Source organism: Girardinichthys multiradiatus, chromosome 11, assembly GCF_021462225.1.
Source record: "Girardinichthys multiradiatus isolate DD_20200921_A chromosome 11, DD_fGirMul_XY1, whole genome shotgun sequence".
Taxonomy (NCBI): Eukaryota; Metazoa; Chordata; class Actinopteri; order Cyprinodontiformes; family Goodeidae; genus Girardinichthys; species Girardinichthys multiradiatus.
The window spans coordinates 14819632-14834975 of NC_061804.1; the positions used below are offsets into that span (position 1 = coordinate 14819632).

At 39.4% G+C, this 15344-nt stretch overlaps 1 protein-coding gene and 1 long non-coding RNA gene across 2 annotated transcripts in view; one reads left to right on the plus strand and one right to left on the minus strand.

Annotated features, from left to right (window-relative positions):
* stk10 (serine/threonine kinase 10) overlaps window positions 1–15344 on the plus strand; it is a 49618-nt gene that overhangs the window by 25371 nt on the left and 8903 nt on the right. The window contains exons 5-9 of the mRNA XM_047379938.1: window positions 3993–4065; window positions 5492–5686; window positions 6203–6284; window positions 11889–12023; window positions 14927–15274. Of these exons, the coding sequence (XP_047235894.1) occupies window positions 3993–4065; window positions 5492–5686; window positions 6203–6284; window positions 11889–12023; window positions 14927–15274 (833 nt within the window). The remainder of the gene's footprint in view (window positions 1–3992; window positions 4066–5491; window positions 5687–6202; window positions 6285–11888; window positions 12024–14926; window positions 15275–15344) is intronic.
* LOC124876896 lies at window positions 772–4987 on the minus strand. Its single transcript, XR_007040400.1, has 3 exons — window positions 4926–4987; window positions 3422–3495; window positions 772–978 (listed from the first exon to the last, which is right to left on the minus strand). It is a non-coding gene; the product is annotated as an uncharacterized LOC124876896 (long non-coding RNA).

Sequence of the window (15344 nt, forward strand, 5' to 3'; positions counted from 1 at the left end):
CTAAGGAAGTTGTGAAACTTGCACTTGTTCTCACCATGTACAGAGTCAAGACCATCTAAAACCTGCATATGTGGCAACCTCATAGCTAGGGCAGATACTCATTCTGTCTGCATTTTGTGTCTGGGGCTGCAACATGCCCCGGACGCAGTAGCATCAGCGGCAAGCTGTGAGCACTTGCACGGCTCTTCCTTAAATCTCCTCGGCACAGGCTAACGCGCCAAGCTAGCCTGTCGGACGTTGATCCTGTGATCGGGGTAGCAAATCCCTCACCACTGGAGCTTACTGTGACCGATGAGTGAGAGCATCGTGCCACTAACTGACCCAGAGTAAGACGAGGCAGCCCCTCCAGATTTCATCACTTTTGCTAATGTCAAGTCTGAACCTGAAGTGGAATCCATTAGTCTTGGATCTGACAACAAGGGGCAGGACTACGGGCCTTATACCATCCCATGGGCTGGTATAAGCGCTGGACTGGACTGGCATGGAGGACAGCGGTTTTTCACATCTGCCTCCTGTAGAACCTATGTTAGCATCTCACCCGCACCAGTCAGAAATCAACCATAACAGCAGCAGGAACCACGCTCCCCTTCAAAGCTGATTCTTTTCAGTTCACTTTGAATGAGAAAAGCTAAAAGGTGGTGGCTGCTTCGGTCAAAGCCCTGAACACTTCATCTCTTCTCCTCGCTTACCAAGTTACAGGAACAGATGATGGGTACACCGATGGGAGGAAGAGAAAAAGAGAGAAGGAGATGCGCTCAATCTGTGTCTGACTTGATTTATGGCCTCATCCTGTGTGCTGTTCCAGGGTATGCCTGTGGAGGACATATGTGACGCTGCCAGCTGGGCAACCTCTCACACCTTCACTAGGTTCTATAAACTAGGATGATACGGTGCCCACACTGGCTCACACGGTTCCGGGTGTGGGTTCCACGTTGACATAAATGCGTGCTGCATCTGTTGGTCTTCGAGTGAGGTTATCTGGCAATACAGGAGCAGAAATATCCCATGGTGAAATACCGCAGCCAATGTTGAAAGAGAACTTTAGGTTAAGGACTTAACCCCGGTTCTCTGAAACGTGAGTGAGGTATCTCACCAGATCACCCTCCTTGCCTGGAGCAAGGGAGAGGTGTGCTTACTAGACTGAAGATCCCTTGCATGACGTTGGGCTTTTATACTGGGAGGAAGTCTCTCCCATGGGAGCGGACATCACTTCCGTCTGCCAGTCAAGACTGGGATAATGTAATAGAGCTTCTGGGGGACAGGAGCTGGAGGTGTGTCTCCTAGTCAGATACCTCACTCATGTTTCAGAGAACTGCGGTTAGGTCTTTAACCTAAAGTTGTATTGTGATATTCTCTGCTGTACTTTAGCATATTAAACAACATGCAAACAGTATGGAAACAGAATACATGCTGAAGTGTTTAAACATATTTAATATACAGCAAAAATACTTCCAAAATTATGCAAGGAGCAGTAATTCTTACATAAACCCAAAATCCTTGTTGCACATTGACTGCACCCCTCCTGCAGCACTGTCAGAGGATCATGAGTGACCAGTGTGTGGGAAAATGCATTCTGAGAATGTTGCATTTTTTTTTTTACTATATTAACTCTTTGAAGAGTTCTTCACATTCCTCACATCGCACAGCTGAAGTTGTTGACCCAGCCCAAAGGCAAGTGTGTTTTAGATTAAAGCATGGCTTTCCAGAAAAGAGCAAAACACTGTATTAGAAAGTATTGTGAGTTCAGGAGGTCATCATTTGCATCCAACTTCAAAACTGAAATAGTTTTTGTTTTTATACAGAAGGTTTTTGTTTGGCTGGACATAGCGCAGAGTAGGAGGAGCTTTAAGGGCTTCAAATACAAGTTATTTCCTTATGGAACCAGCTGTTATATTGGTTTCGTTTTGAGAAAACTTTTTTTTTTATCTTACTAACTGAATCATTTTGTCAGTCATGCTGGTCTCACTGAGCTGGAGTCTGTGCCAGACATTCCTCCCCAGTGTAGCCACAGTTAGATTTAATCTCTGGGAGTTGCCTCTTGAAGCTCATTATGTCATTATATGGACTCATTTACAGTCTCTAAACTTATGTAACTACATGTTAATTCAAACAAGGCAGCAATTAAATCCCTGAGAGCAGCAAAGTGCATGAAAATGTACCAGCAAAACACAACATTAAACTCTGGGTCATAAAGCAAACCTCAAGGCTTTAAGTTGTTTTTGCAAAAGTGTCATTATTAATGGATTTGCATGTATATTCCTTCTGCAAAATATTTTTTGGGCAAATCTTTTGGGGTATACAAACTTATAGATAATGAATTTTGCCTGTGCTGCTTGACAGTATTGGCATAAGCTTGCGAATCTGTGTGCATCAGTTTTACAGTCTTGCCACAGATTCTAATTTGGATTTAGGCCTCAGTCTGACTAGGCAAGTGTAACACATGAGTATGCTTTGGTCTATACTATTCCATTGTAGCTCTGGCTTTCACATCAACCCTCATTTAAAGTTTTTTCCAACCTCTTAAATGTTTTCTTCCATGACTATATTTTTAGCTACATCAACGCTGATCAGCTTTCTTGTCCTTGTCAGCAAAAAGCATCCTTACTCCATGATACTGCCACCTCTATGTTTCATTGTGATAGAGGTGTTTTCTGGATTATGTGCAGTGGTTGTTGCACAAACATTGTTTTCCATGAAGGGCAGAAGGTATAATTTAGGTATCATCTGAACAAGGTGCCTTCTTCAGTAAGTCCCTTACATGGCTTGTGGTAAACTTTAAACAGGACTTCTTATGTCTTTTTGTCTGCAATGGCTTCTTGCCATACTAGCATAAATGCCAGATTTGTGGAGTGTGCAAAAAAAGTAGGTATATCATCCGATTCTACGACCTGAGCTGTGAATCTTTACAGCTACTCCTGAGTTATTCTGTATCTCTTGGTTGCTTCTCTAATCAATACATTACTTTCATGGCCTGTCAGTTTAGAAGGATGGCCATGTTTTGGTAGGTTTGCAGGTGGGCAGAACGTATAGGGTTGGCGCTAGATATCCAAAGTTTGGGATCTTGTTTTATAACCTAAGCCTGTTTTACCCTACGGTACATCTTTATCTCTTACGTGCCTGGTGTATTCTTTGGTCTTCATGATGGTATTTCTTCGCTAAAGTTCTCTAACAAACATCTGAGGCCTTTACGGAACAGCCATATCTGAATTGGACTGAATTGTATTCTGGCACCAATTTTCAGATTTTTGTCTGTCAAAAATGTCAAAACATACATAATTTTCTTTACTTTACTATTATTGACTATGTTATGCTGGTCTGTCACATAAAAATCATTGAAGTGCGTGGCCATGTGACAAAATGTAAAAGTTTTCTACTGAAGAAATTCCAACAGACCTCTCTGCTGAGAAGGGCATTGGATTACCTGCTAAATAATCTGCTGCTGTGGCTTCATTAAGTTCCTCATTTTGTCTTGTGGTGAGCTGCAGGGACAATGTTCTAGAGAGTGACAGCAATTATTTTATGAAAACTTTGCTTCAATGGAAAAAAAATAAAATACACCCAACATTTTATTCTCTCAGTAGACTGTATTGTTGCTCTATGAATAGTCTAAAAATGCAGCATCTTTGTTTGGAAAGTCAACAAATTGCAATGTGCAAATATAGTCAGTATTTCATACCCAAAAAGAGTAATTAGAAAGGAAACCCTGGTGTTCAGACTTTAAAGGCATTTGCCAAACAATTCTGTACTCTTGCTGTGCCACATTCTTACGCACAAAGTCAAAAAAAAGAAAGAAGAAAAGCACGCAAAATCAGAGAGCACATAGTAGCCCTGTAATCTTAAGGATTTGTCTGGGAATTGGGATGGCCTTGTATGGAAATGAGGCTATAATTTCAATCAGTTTTCCCTCTTCTACCAGTATTTTATGACAGCTTTAGATCTGCTATTTGTCTACAGCTATGTTAATTTGTTCCTTCCTTCTTTTCTTCTTGCAGCGGATTTTGGTGTGTCTGCAAAAAATATCAAAACCTTACAAAGGAGAGATTCTTTCATTGGGACACCATACTGGTAAGACAATAACTCTACATCAAGATATTCTGAGTGTCATAGATCATTTTCTAATTTAAGAAGCCACTGTGCTCTTGTGTATACATCACAATAAATGCTGTACTGGGCCTGTTAAAGCCTTTTAGATAACCACTTACTCATTTAAAACATTTTCTGCAGTGCCTACCACAAACCTCTAAAGATTCATCAAAAACAAATCCTATAGAAATCCTAAGAAATATAGTAGCATATTTTCATGCTTAAAAAGAAAATTGAAAATGTAACCTTCAATTTGAGAAAGTTATATTTTATCTTGTAAAAATACCATTCATAATTCCTTTAATCCAAATGAGTATGAATTTTTCATTGGTAGTCCAGTACTTTGTTTTTCAGAGGAAATGAATATGTCATGACTCAGTGACCAATTTTTTTTTTTTACATTTCAAAGTGGGAAAGACAAGAAAAAAAGTCCTAAAGCAAGGCAGATGTATGTTGATCATTATGAGTCAGGAAATGGCTACAACAAAGTAGCTACTCTCCTAAACATGTCCATACAGTCAGAGTAATGGGTACAACTAGAGCTGATGAGAACCAAGAGTTACTCTTCCACCACCAACAATGCAGGGGATGGTAGGCAAAGTAGAAAGAACATCTCTGAACCTTACGGTTGGAGAACTACAGCAGAGATTGAGATGTTTTGGTTGCATATAAACACATCAACCAATGCTTGGTGGACTTTTTTGAGTTAAACAACATTTATATAGATAGATAGATAGATATGCCAACTGCTATGAAAGAACTTTTTCTTTTTTGAGCTATCGTCCTTAGGGGGGAAAAATCTAAAACAGTCTTGGAAGAAAACAACATTCTGAAAACATTACCAAAGGCTCTTCATATTGCCTACTCTTCAACATCTTCAGTGATTGGAAAAACAATGTCAAACTGTTAATACATTAACTGCCAAGCTATTTGAATTGCTGATTTAGTCTGTTGTCATCGCAGCTTTAAAGTTCTTTATGTATTTGTAAGCTGTTTGTAAGTTTCTGCATTAATCTTGTTCTGAGGTGTGATAGCCCAGGTAAATATTTCTTGGAGCTAGTTGATCAGTGACTAGAATAGATTATGATCCATTGACGATGTTATATAAGAAAACCTACCCAGTTCTATTAAAAACATGTTTGGGCCTTCATGTTTTATGACAGGACATTTCTGACTTTTGGTTCTTCTGTTCTTCAACAAGAGAAATGGTGCTCACCTCAGTTGCTTTTTCTTCTTCTGTGTCATTAAAGCCAAATATAATCCATATATAAATCAATATAAATTAAATCTGTTGCTCGGTTGCAGACGTTCTTATTTTATGCCAAGTGGAATGATGTTTTTAGACAATCCTACACTATGTAATCAGCCCTATAAATATAGTTTTAAATCTTTGATTTGTTTATTCCAGGATGGCTCCCGAGGTGGTAATGTGTGAGACAATAAAGGACGCTCCATATGACTACAAGGCCGACATCTGGTCTCTTGGAATCACCCTGATTGAGCTCGCTCAAATCGAACCCCCACACCATGAGCTCAACCCAATGAGGGTGCTGCTGAAAGTTGCCAAGTCGGAGCCTCCAACCCTGGATAGGCCTCATAAATGGTGACGATACTAAATGTTGCAAGTTTGAAGTAGAATAAAAAGAGGGATATAACACCTCAAAATAGTCTTCATCTTCCAGTGGAAAGTAAATAAAAAGCCTAGAGCAGGAAACTGCTTTGCAGAATCTGTGATTTGATAAAGAGCTTATGTATTTTTGTTTTGACGCCGCTAAACATTCTCCACCTACAATCTCCTTCCAAATGTACAATTTAACAGAGAGGTAAGACCTAAACAGGTGCCAAACTGTGATTCTTCCTATCCGTTTTATGAGTCTTAATGTTTCATTGTAGCTAAATTTATTACCACAGAGGCAAAGTTATCAGTGATGAGTTGCTGAGCCATCACTCGTACTGGATAGTTGTGCAAAAGGACGATATACTTGTGTCAACATCATGCATCTGGAAATGTTTCTTGATGTTTTCATTGTGTTGGAACCATTTTTCTTCAGCCATCTATCTTCCCCTCTCACTTCATATCCCTTTACTGACTAAAGCTGGTTTCTTGTATTTACTCAAGGTCAAAGGATTTTAATGACTTCTTAAAGAAAGCTTTGGATAAAAACCCAGAGGCTCGTCCCAGTGCAGCACAACTTTTAGAGGTAAGGACCAATAAAGTGTGCAAAGTTTCAGTCTAGTGGATATTATGCAAGGTTGCCCTTGGACATATGATATAACTTTGCCCTTCTTCTTGTTTTGTAACAGAGAGTCAGGTAGTGTAATATATATACGGTGATCTGGATATGCATAAAGATTTGTTGCCCCCCCCCTGGTAAACATGTGTAAATAATAATAAATAAAATATTTATTTAGTAGGGCAATTTTACCCCCTGAGGTTTTTGCTTTCAACAATATTCAAATTGTGCAATTTTGGGCATGACTAACTATCACTTTAAAAGGATTTGTTTTATATATTTTTTTTATTTTACCTTTTTGTTGGCTGGAGTATCTAGAAACACTTGAGTTAATGTTTTAGGAATTTCTACTTAGAAATCATGCTTTGTTTTCCTGGAATATAAACAGGATGTAACAAAAGGCCAATTTCTTTTAGCCACTCGCACCTAGAGTGGACGAGGGCTCACATTTATCTTGCCGTTGTATCCAAAGTTCACTGTTAAGGAATGTCAGTAAAGAGTGACATTTTGGGGTCACCAGCAATCCATAAAACCCACTGGATGCTACATGGCAACTGGCTGTGATCCCAGAAAAAAAGCCCTGTTTTTGATGGTAGGACAGGCAGTCCCAGAAAAGTTTGCTGAACTCTATAGGGACTTTGACCAAAGCACACTGTTCTGGTGAGATGAAACGAAGAAGGCAATCATGCTAGGGCATTGCGTGGTGTAGCGGTAGGGCAGGCAACCCATATTCATAGGATATAGTCCTTGACATGGCTGTTCTGGGTTCGATTCCTCGACCTTGTGACTTTTGCTGCATGTCTCCACCTCCTTCTGCCTCTGCCCATTTCCTTTCTGGTTAGGTAACTATGCCAACAGTTAAGTACAGTGGAGGATTTGTGAAAGGCCCTAAGAACCTTGTTGTACTGCAGGTCATCATGGGCTCTTTGTAGTACCAAGATCCTTTATATAACTATTTGGTAGGCCCAACCAGAAGATTGAAAATGGGTTATCTTTAGGTCTTTTACAGAGTAACGGTCAAAATCAAATGAACAGAGAAATTGTTCACCAGAAACAAAATCAACCTTCTTTCATGGCCATCCTAGTCCCCAGAGCTAAACCCTTATGAGAATGAGGGCTGAACTGAAGAGAGACACAATACAGGACTCTGGGCGGTACAGAAAGATTGCACTAAGAGTCGTCACAGTTCTCTCCCTGTGTAAGACTAGGCAATTTTGCTAAAACAATTACTTATTTTTCTTTTCAAACTGAAAACAAAGATACTTTAATTAAATACTGCAAATTTGTCTGCTTAAAAAAGCATATTAGTACTATTTATATATTAATAATTATTTTTCATATGCTGTAAACATTTCTCTTACAGTGCAGTCACATTCTTTTTTTTTTTTTTCATAGTATTTACTCTTGTGTGTACCTGCATGCTTCCTGCATACTTTGTTGCTGGTACACCTGAATTTACCCACTTATGTTATATTCTAATCTATTTTATTGTATTTATTTGAGGTTTCTTTTCACAAAACATGTAACAGAGTTTAGCTACCGTTTTAAAATAGTGATTTTTATTCCACACATCATCCTCAAAAGAGGCTTGTGACACTGAGAGGGAATGGCAACTCAAATAAGTGCAAGTATAATAATACTTAGAATCGGTTAGTGATGATTTTTCTATGGGTCAAACTCAGATTTTGTCTGATATTAGTGAAAGTTCCGGTTTCCAAAATCATAAGCAGGGAAAAATCTATGAAAAAGAAAGCTGGGTGTGGAATAAAGTAGGGAGTAGCATCTGTTAAAATCCATAGCTACATTTTCCCTGTTTGTACCCCACAGCTGAGGGGGGGAATGCCAGCTATTTACATTCCCGCTCTCAGCTGGGACCACCCTCTTTATGTCAATTAGTGGGAGGCAGAGATGAAAAATCCAAGACCCTCTGCTCTCCTCCAAGTGGAAAGAGACGGGTGCGGTCAGGTTTTGTGGTCCTCTGCTGGACGTTTTAGATGTTTATCATGCCTGCTGCTCCCAACGCCTGCAGATGCTTGTACGGGGAAGGCGGTGTTGTCGGATGATATCACTTAGCTGGAAATTGCCATAGTGTAAGACACGTTTTAGGTCACACTTTGCACTGCAGGTATTCACAGAAAAGCTGTGCAGTGATTTAAATTGAGATTAGGATTAATCATTGGGACGAGGTCAAAGAACTACGTGAACAAACTAACTTATTACATAAATGAAATGATCTAAAGGCTTCAAATCTGTGTCAAGAAGGTTTTCACAAAAAAACAAAATTAATCATCAGTTTAACCCTGGTTTTGTTTTATCTATCCTACTTGAACAAATGTATGCAAAACAGCTTGGAACAGAATCTGTCACTTTGTGTGGATGGCGGCAGACCATCTGGATGACTAGTATTCCCTACGATGCAAGCACCTTCTCCTCTTTCGTAGTTTCCCATTGGTTAGAATTTTATAGTGTGTGGATACCCATTTTATTCTTGTCTCTAGCTTCTATTGTATGTAAAACCATCCTTTCACAGAGAAAAAAAAAAAACTAGCCAATGTGGGTTCTATAGAGTACTAAGAAATAAAACATTGTAGTTTGAAAGAAATTTTAGACTTTTTTTTTACACTAGGTAAATCAAAGGCAAGAAAGTTTTATTTACCCGGGCTAAGAAAACGTTTTCCTGAGCTCAAGCTGATTATTACCCTTAACCAGAAACTAGTCCGAACCTTTGTTCCACCCTGCTAAGACATGAGGAGTGACCACTCACTAACAGAAACTCAAGTATTTTTCCTGGAAAGGTCAAAAGGAGATGTCCATGCAGCTCTTTTTAACACATTTTTAACTTACACCCATCATGCATGCCAAATCTCCGACCACTTTGAGCCTTGAGCACCGTGAAAAAGAGAAGACGGAAAGTAAGTTGCGCTGATCTACACCATGACCTGTTGTGTTAACAAAAAGAAAAGCTGACTAGATTTGGCCCAGCTATTCTGCAGCACAGCCTGCCCTCTTTTTGTCCCTTTGTTACTAAAAGTTGGAGAAAAAAAGCATACATCTACATTTGTATTAATAATTTTGTTCAGTCATGTTCAGGCAGACAACAGGTAGTTGCAGAACTGTAAGGTGGAGAAAGAAATCGATTTTGCAGATTGTTTGACTGTAATTACATACTGAACCTAAAAAGAACATGGTTAAAGGGGTTGCATTGGCAGATTGCATGTACAATTCCCTTATCTGTTCAGACAAGCTGAAAAGTTAGAGGTGTGCATATGGAGAGCAGAGAGGAAACTGTGATATAAGCTCATATTGTTTTGAACTAAAATTTGCTGGTATGCAGTGATAGAATCATAGACAAGAGACCAACAGGCATTGGTCAGGGACTTCCAGCACGGATAATTTAGATATGATCAGAATCAATTTCAACACCTGGAATTGGATCTGAATTTCCCTTGTATAGGGTTCTGTAGACTATTAGTTGTGGGATACTTTAAACTTGGACTGTGTTACAGTTTGGACAAAGCTTTTTCCTCACTGAAGATCTTGTTAGTCATACTTAAAGAATGAATAGATTTCAAAGATGAGATTGGCTATTTTACTCGTTTTTTGTCCTGAAATGCAGAAAATACCAGTCATGCTCCTCAAGAAATGCCTCCCGAATGCATAAAAAGCTTTTATTGGTACATTAGGTTAATCAAAAGATTACATTCTAGGTTAACAGTACATTCATCTCCCCAGTACCCTCATGTGATATGTTTTTAGCTTATTGCTCATAAGATAATCACAAGATAATCATTTTGTGAGTGTATGTTGAAATGATATATATTGCATAACCAAGCTGTATTAAAATAAGAAGGATTGAATGTAACTTTCTTTTTCTTGCATTTTATTCATAAATAAAAACTTAGGACCTTAGGCATCCACTTCACATGTGCACCGGCAGTTTTAGGCCTTCACGGGTTGAGCACTCAACATGTGTGCTACCCATTAGGCAGTAGCTGACTGCTGTTTGTCATTTGAGAGGCTCATGAGCCAAAGCCTATTGCAGTCCTTATGGACAAAAGCCTGCACATAAACAACTGTGATAGCGCACAACAAATGCGTGCACATTCTGGCTTCTTCACACTTCATGGTCCAGCACCGCTTGCAGCCCTTTCCCCCTTTGTCAGCTGTTTCAATTAAATTGCTTGGACTCAAGGGCAAAGTAACTGAATAATGAATGACTCACGTTTTATCCCCACAGTATCTACCTTTTTTAATTAAACTTTTAATTTTCTTTGCAGTGCAATTAAGTAGTATTTCAGCCTAAACAATACTATCAGAGGGAGAGTTTTATTGTGATGCTGCTGCTGTTGCAGCTTCTCAGCAATTCCCAGGGGGGCGAAGCTTTCCCCGTGCAGAGAAAATTTCCTGTTGCTTTGCCTTGTGTGTTTGTTTGTTCCTGCTCTTACTCTGGCAATGAAGCGTGTCCTATTACAAGTATTTTTTTTAACTTTATTCTATTCTTGGTCAAGCAGGACTTCAATAAGAATTGATTGATTGATCTCAATTATCTCATGATGCACTCATAGAGAGAAGTGTTTGCCTGTACTTATTTTTTTCAGAACAGGTTCCATATAGTTGAAACACTTAAAATGAGAAAACAAAATTGTGATCTAATTTACAAAGCTTATTTTCATATAACCAAGTCTTGAGGGATGCACCAGAATCAATACATTTGCATAAATAAGAAACATAAATAAGGATGGAGGACAACTTGAGTTCGAGTCCAACAAGTTAATTCATGGTTTAGCTTTTCTGCTTTTAGTTGTTTAGGTTTCAGTATTTAACATATATAAGTAAGGTATAACATAAAAATACATGGGCATGTTTATGTATGTATGTATGTATGTATGTATGTGCAAGTAGCATACAATGCCCTCTACAAAGCACTGTTGGAAAAATATAAGTAAAAAAAACCTTAAATTGTTTTATTGCAGCTGCATAATCTCAAACTGAAAAATGCCTTTTTAATTGGCAATAATTTATACAACAGAGAGTAAAATCTCATTAATAAATAGCCACCACTGCTATACATTCTTTTAAAATGACTGTAACCACAGTATTTTTGTAATTTCTACTTTTATTAGGGTAATCAGATTGTCTACAAATAATTACTTAGTAATGTATGCCTTCTTGTTCTCCTGGGGGACCATGACATGACAGAGGGACACATTTCTGTTTGCCACTCTTCAAAATGATAAAGACAAAAGAACATGCCATTTGAGTTGGATAGTTTAACTCAAGAAACATGTACTGTATGTTGATCTCAAATGAACACATAATATTAAATGCAGAACTGCCATAGTTGACTTTTTGTGTGTATGGTGTGCTTCTTGTTTCCATAAGTAATGGGTTTGGCTGCCTCAAGAAAAACAGTTTTGTGCTTTTTTTGAGCAATTGTTTTATGTGGTGAAAGCCTTTTGGTCTCTGTCACTCTTTGAACAGGCAATAACAATTGCTGTACAAGTGTGGCAAAGTGTGCTTGTTTGTCAGAAATAATTTCAAAGGGCTCATCACAGCTCTCTGTGTCCACAGCACCCTTTTGTGAGGACAGTAACGTCAAACCGTCCGCTGATGGAGCTGGTGGCGGAGGCCAAAGCCGAGGTCATGGAGGAAATTGAAGACAATAGAGAGGAAGGAGAAGACGACGACACAATGGATCTCATTGAGGTACAATGCTTGAATTTCTTTTGCTGTTTAGTCATTTTATTCTCCATCAGTGTTTATTTCCAAAAGGAGTGAGCAATGCTTCCTTGAAGGTAATAAGCACTTATCCAATTGTCTATGAATGAAATTTGCTGTCTGTTTTTTATTTTTTTGGAACAACACAGCCAACCTTTTGTCTTCTTGCTGAAGTTTAGGCTTACTCTGATATAAAGTGAACCCACCTACTTGCACATTTCCACAAAAAGCACACAAGTTATGCTTCAGATCTGCTTGTTGTTCTTCCTTACTTGTTATCCCTGTCAAGCACATTTTTTTTTTTCATTCTGGTAAACATAGTCCTTCTGCTGATGGATTTATGTTTAGTTCTGCTGAGGCCATTCACAGATCTATAGAGGACACAAGAGTAGAAAGTTACAGTACAAGAGGGCAGTCAGCACAAACAAAGGAACAGAAGCCGGAATATTGGCATTCCCTCACGCCCACATGTGTTTAAATTTAGACGCCTGCTTTTAACCTTGCATCTGTATGAAAGAGACTGTTGTCTTGCCTCTCCAGATGAAGTCAGTTTATGTAAGGGTTCTCATTGTTTGATGCACTACTCTGACCTTTAAATAAATCTGTTTCAAAGCCGCTCTAAAGGGTCCATTAGGCCTTTTCTTTATGGGGAGTCAAAACAAATGTTTTTATTTTGGATGTTTCTGCACTACTAAAGTTAAATGTTTTCAAAGGTTGTTTTACTTTGTGTGGCCACTTCTAACTTTACACAGGGGAGCAGCATTGCTGTTGAATGGACGTAGTTTAGTTTAGAGGTCATCATTTTAGCATTTATTGCTGTTGTCATCTTTGCTGTCAAACAGGGTTAGCTCAATATTAATTTCTGTTGATGCTTAAAATTGATTTAGACTTTGCAAGGAGCAAAATAAGTAATTTTCAGTGACTGAAATAGGTTGCAAGATAGACATTCAATATAAATCTAAAAAATCTAAATATTACAGAGGCTCACGCCAGTTTAATATCCGACTGGAATCTACCAATATCACTTTTAGTTGATCCTGATTTCTCTATAGTTTCTTGTATTGAACACATTATTCTGGCATTCTTTTCTGCCAGCAGAGATGACATGTCTGTGTGTGAGAAAAAGAAATAACTTCAAAACAAGATTTTTACTATATTTTCAAGATAAGGACAACATTATTATGGAGTCCTCATTTTAAGCTTTCTGTAGAAAATGTAAACCCTTGCTTTAGCTCAGATTTCAAACAATATGCCAACATTTTTAAGCTCTAGGCATAAAGCTCTCAGTGATGAGAGGGAGACAATATCTGAGACCATGCCTGAGAGCCTGCGCTGACCAACTGACCCTCATATCTTCAATAAGTCTCTGGAGCTGTGTGAGGTTCCCCTTTGCTTCAAACACTCCACCATCATTCTGGTCCCTAAGAAATGTACCATCAGGGGCTTAAATGATTACAGACCTCCCATCCTGATGTCTGCTGTCTTAAAATTATTTTGAGAGACTGGTGTTGAAGCATCTAAAGGACATCACAGGCCACCTGATGGACCCCCTGCAGTTTGCTTACCAGGCAAACAGGTCAGCAGATGATGCAGTCAGTGTGGGGCAACACTTCATTTTGCACCACCTCAACCACCCAGGGACATACACCAGGATCCTGTTTGTGGACTTCAGTTTGGCTTTCAACACTATTGTCCCAGAAATCCTCCAACAGAAGCTCACCCAGCTCACGGTGTTGGTCTCCACCTGCCAGTAGATCACCAGGTTCCTGACTATCCAGCAGTAGCAGGTAATATTGGGGAGCATCTTCTTCCACACAAGAACCATCAGCAGTGCCCCCCAGGAGTGTATTCTCTACTCACTCCTCTGTACATCAGCACCCCGTCGGTGAAACTCATGAGGTTTGCGGATGATACAACTGTTACTGGTCTGACCCAGGACAATGATGAGTCTGCATTCTGACAGGAGGTGAAACAGCTGGTCCAGTCAGAACCATCTGTTGCTTAACTTGCTCAAAACAGAAGAGATGATGGTGGACCTCCGGAGAACGCACCACACACTCCCTCTCCTCAACATCCTAAACAACACTGCGTCTAGTGTGGATCACCTTCAGTTCCTAGGAACCACCCTTTCTCAGAAACTGAGATGGTCTTCACACATAGACACTGTTCTGAAGAAGACCCAGCAGAGATGGTACTTCCTGTGGCACCTCAAGAAGTGCAACCTTCCACAAGAGCTGCTGGTCATTTTCTACACTGCCATTATTCAGTCTGTCCTGTGTTTTTCCATCAGTGTGTGGCTTGGCTCATTCACAAAACAGGACAGGTCCAAACTACAATGGACAATTAGGTCTGCCTTATACCCATCTTTGTCTGAGATTTCCTTTACTAAGGTTTTGGCAGAACGTTTAAAGGTGTGGATAGCCCAATTATATCTTATAATATATAACAATAGGTCCTGATAATATGTGGGGTCAGAATATTGCAATTATCTTACATTTCACAGGAATATCAAATTTAATTTTAATCCATGCGCTTTATGCAAAAAAGAAGAAGATTGTGCTCATCTAGAATCACATCCTAGGTAACAATTACTGTAAGAACTCATCTTTTTTTAAACTCTTACAGTTTATGCATTCAGGAAAGATCAGATGGCTATCTCTGTCGCAGTTTAGGTGGCCGTAAAGGAGAAAAGACGGCAGTCCTTTTAGCCAATGGTTAAATTGATTTAACTTGATTTAGGAAGTATAAATAACTCCATCCATTAGCATTTGGACTTGAAGCAAAGGTTAAAAACATTAACATTTAGGATTCCACCAGCAACTTAAATTCTAAAAATAAACATAAATGATTTGTTGCATAGGGATGCATAACAATGCTTCTGTTTCCTTTAGACGCCAGGCAAAGAGTCATGCCAGACGAGTCAGACCAGTTTGGAAGAAGAACCGTCTGGGGACCCTCCAAGCCCCACCACACCTACCACACCCTCACCAGTACCTTTACCCAGGAGATTGGCTCAGCCTGGTACAGCAGCAGAGCAGCAACCGGGCACAGTCATGGAGGTCCCTGTCCCCCTACAACGCCTCGCTGTCTCTCAAAAAGATCCAGAGGAGGTCGGGGACAGGCTGGCTGATGAGGTACCAGAGTCGGAGAAATCTGAGAGCGAGACCTCAACTAAGACCTCCAGCTCAGACTCGGGCATTGAGGATGGAAAGAGTACCCCCACGATGGAAGAGGAGAAGGTGCTCAACACAATACATTTGTTATGCTGTAGTTTGATCAAGCATTTTAGGATTAACTTTGTATTTATAG